Genomic DNA, 3,578 nt, shown 5'->3' with positions numbered 1-3,578 from the left:
GATTATAAAACAAGAAAGAATAAAAGTACATAAACTACATATTCAACTAAAGAGATTAAGGAGAGCCAAAAAAACTTTAGTGGGCATATGCTGTTGCTGTTATATATATATATATACACATTGGCTGCCTAGCCTCTGAAGCTTCTTCCTTTATTAGGGAGACCCACCATGGTCCAAATCTTAGAACTTGGGCACTGAGCCAATCAGATGCTGCCTCTTGGAACTTTGCAGCTGGAGTGAGTGTCTGAAAGAACAGCCTTCAGTCTGATAGCCACAGCCAGCATTCAGTGACAGAGCCTGCATATCCCAGTCAAGCTTCTCCAGGACACTCTCTGGATCTCAGCACTCAGATTCCTAGTTCCTGCTCACTCCCCCCCCCCAGTGAGTTCCCTACATGCCTCCTGTGAGTCTTTGGGCTGCCTGGCATCCTCCTCCAATCTCTTCTTTTTCAGCTTATGTTAACTAGAGTCCGTTTCTGTTGTTAATAACCTCAAATCCCGATGTCTCCTGAACAAAACTGAAGGAAGGAATGTATAAGGAGAAAGAAAGAAATCAATGAAAACAAAAAATCCATAGCAAAGGTGAGTAAATTCAAAAGTTTGGTTTAAAAGACCAAACTTCAGTGAGTCTAATCACTGAAAAATCACTAATACTTTTACAAAGGAAAAAATGTGTATGAAAGATTCTGAAGTTGTAGATCATAATCTACAACTCTACATTTGATTAATGGGGATAAACCACCAAAATTAACTGAAGTAGGAAACTTAAACCAAGAAATGTCAATGAGTGGTTCAAAACAACAACGACAACAAACAACTACCCCACCCCCACTCTGCTCCCAAAGGGTACAGAGCAAGATTGGCTAGGGGGAAGTTCCTTAGAACCTGTGCTATTTAAAGCACTTTTGGGCATGGAGAAGTCAGCTCAGCACAAGCAGCTCTGGAATAGCCCAGGACAAGGGGGCCCCACCAATAGTTAGCCTGCAGTGGTGCCCAATGTTATTGAGTGTGTTGGGTCTATTATGTAGACAGGTCATCTTGCTCTGCTACTCTGACCCAACTCAGAGTCACTAAACCTCACACCTTCTAGTTCTCTATCTGTGGTGTCAGCCATACCTTGGCCAGTCAAGCCCACAGCGCTCACTCAAGTCATAATTAAATAACCCTCTGACTGGCTGATCTTATCTCAGGATCACTGCTAAGTTCACTCGTTTATTCCCGTGTTGGGAGAAGAACACTGTTGACTCCAGTCCATATCCTCCAATCCTAGTGAGGAAGCCGAGGCATCCAAAGGTGTAGTTAGTTGCCTGTGCTCACTAGGATGAAGTCAGGGTAGGGACTCAGCCCTGACTGGGAGTTGGGAGCCAATGGCTCACAGAGAGGCTGGGCGGCTTTTGTACTGGAGAAATGCTATAGTAGAGAGAACACCAGGGAACAGGCATAAACCAGAAGTGTCAAGGGCAGACAGGGACTGCTGGTCACCCCTGCTGGGCCCTAGTGAGGACCCAGAAAGAGGAACTTCTTTTAGGTGGAGAATGAAGGAGGAAGATGTTTTTTTTCTTCAGTGTGATGGGTGGCTAAAAGTGGGTTCTAGGTTGTGAGGTAATAATCCAGACTTGCCTCTTTCCTGCTATATCTGGCTTCTTTCTGTCCCTACCCCAGGGAGCAGCCTTTCGTCAAGGCTGGTCTCTGAAGGTTATGCATATTCTCAACAAATAGTCTTGGTGTGCAGGGGACCAAGCAAAGCTGAAAGTAATGTGGTTGTCACAGGCAATCAATGTAATTGTAAACATGGGATAGGAATTTGATTCATTGACTAGCTTGCCTATAAAACTCTTTGTTGTACTGCCCCAAAGTTTGGAAGTGCAATTTCTTTTCCCGCTGACCACATCTGTGCCTCATGTGTGGACACTTTCCTCACTGACCCATTGCCACCCGTGCCTCCTGTAGATTTTTTTTGGGGGGGGTTGGAGTTTTTTTTGTTTTTGAGTAGGTGTCTCCCTCTGTCACCCAGGCTGGAGTGCAGTGGCACGCTCAAGGCCACCGCAGCCTCCGTCTGCTGGGCTCAGGCGATCCTTCCGCCTCAGTCTTCCAAGCAGCTGGAACCACAGGCATGCGCGACCACGCCTGGCTGATTTTTTGATTTACTGTAGAGACGAGGTTCGCCAAGTTGCCCAGGCTGGTCTCGAACCTCTAGGCTCAGGCAATCCTTTCACCTCTGCCTCCCAAAGTGTTGGGATTACAGGTGTGAGCCACCACGCCCAGCTACCTGTAGGTTCTAATAAACCAACGTCTTTTCCCTGCTGGACCTCTGGGTGAAAAGACCAAACTTTGGAATATGTGAAGACCCTAACACGCAAACCCTCTCAGCTTTGGGGTTGCTGCCCTACATAGGTCTTGGGAATTCTTGGGATCTGTCGACGCGAGATTCAGAGAAGATGCTGGATCAATGGGCATAACTCTGACACGAGGGCCAACGCAGTGCTCCATGCCCCCGTCTGGGCCCCGTCCAAAGTGAAGCTCTGCGGCTGACACATCTGGTAGGGATTACCGAGGGAGCTGAGTCCCTGGTCTGGTGAATTCCTCCGGGAATCCAGTGCGTTATGGCACCTTGGAGATGGTTGCTCTTAATACAGTGGGCTCAGCACTCTAGGGAGGAGAGCGCCGTATTCATTAGTAAATTACTCCAGAACTCGAGGGCTCCCAGAAGAACAAAATTGTTTGGGCAGATTGCGCCAAGAGCACAGCGTGGAGAAAGAAGAAAGCCCGCCGCCCACAGACCGCCTCCTCCTACCGCAGGTGCCCAGTCCGGTTGCATTTCCCTTCTCCCAGGCGTATTTCGGAGCGTCCGTTGCTTCAAAACACACCTACGGAAAATGCGCCGGAAGGAGGCGATGCTGCCTGTGAGCAGAAGCAGGTTTCGCACCAAGTCCCAGAAGCGTCGAGAGATGATCCGTCTCCCCGTGCCCAATGACAGTATCGAAGCCAGCTTCCGCCCGTCCCGCGCCCTGCAAGAACCACTGTGAGGCTCTGCTCCCAGACCCTCGGGAGACGTCTCCCCCCACGCCCAGCCGGCCGCGCGGGTCTTCCCCGCGGCTCAAGGGCTCCGGGTCTCCGCGCCACAATAAGGCGTGGGCGGCCCCGGCGGGTTCATTTGCATACCGCCGCGGCTTGGCCAATGGGCTGCGGAGGGGCTTCGGAACGCAGTGTTGCTATCTGCGTGCGCGCGTGTGGGCGAGTGTGACAGCGGCCGTGGCCGTGGCCGTGGCCGTGGCCGTGGGAGGCGGGCCCGGCGGAGCCCAGCCGCTCGGGGACCGGCCCGGGCGCCCGCTTCCTCCGCGCGTCGCGGCCGCGTGGCCCGGCCAAGCCCGGGGACCACCCCGCCCCGGCCGGTCGCAGTCGCGATGTCGGTGGCCGGGCTGAAGAAGCAGTTTCACAAAGCCAGCCAGGTAGGGGGGCACAGAGGAGGGAGGGAGAGAGACTGGGAGCCTGGGCCCCCGGGGCTCCAGGGCCTTTGGGACTCTAGCTCCCTGAAGGGCCGCTCTGGGGGCTCGATTCCTTCCCGCCGAGGGCGCCAGG

General features: G+C 52.6%; 1 protein-coding gene across 1 annotated transcript in view; it reads left to right on the top strand.

Annotated features, from left to right (window-relative positions):
• The first annotated feature begins 3,091 nt into the window (after positions 1 to 3,091).
• The window catches only part of SH3GL3 (SH3 domain containing GRB2 like 3, endophilin A3), a 128,674-nt gene continuing 128,187 nt past the window's right edge, over positions 3,092 to 3,578 (top strand). The window contains exon 1 of the mRNA XM_008073781.2: positions 3,092 to 3,448. Coding sequence (XP_008071972.1) covers positions 3,404 to 3,448 — 45 coding nt within the window. The 5' untranslated portion in view covers positions 3,092 to 3,403. The remainder of the gene's footprint in view (positions 3,449 to 3,578) is intronic.

This window comes from Carlito syrichta, unplaced genomic scaffold, assembly GCF_000164805.1.
Source record: "Carlito syrichta isolate Samal-C Ts95f unplaced genomic scaffold, Tarsius_syrichta-2.0.1 Scaffold316143, whole genome shotgun sequence".
NCBI classification, from domain to species: Eukaryota; Metazoa; Chordata; class Mammalia; order Primates; family Tarsiidae; genus Carlito; species Carlito syrichta.
The sequence above is the reverse complement of the archived record's forward strand: the minus strand, read 5'-3'. Positions and strand labels throughout refer to the sequence as shown.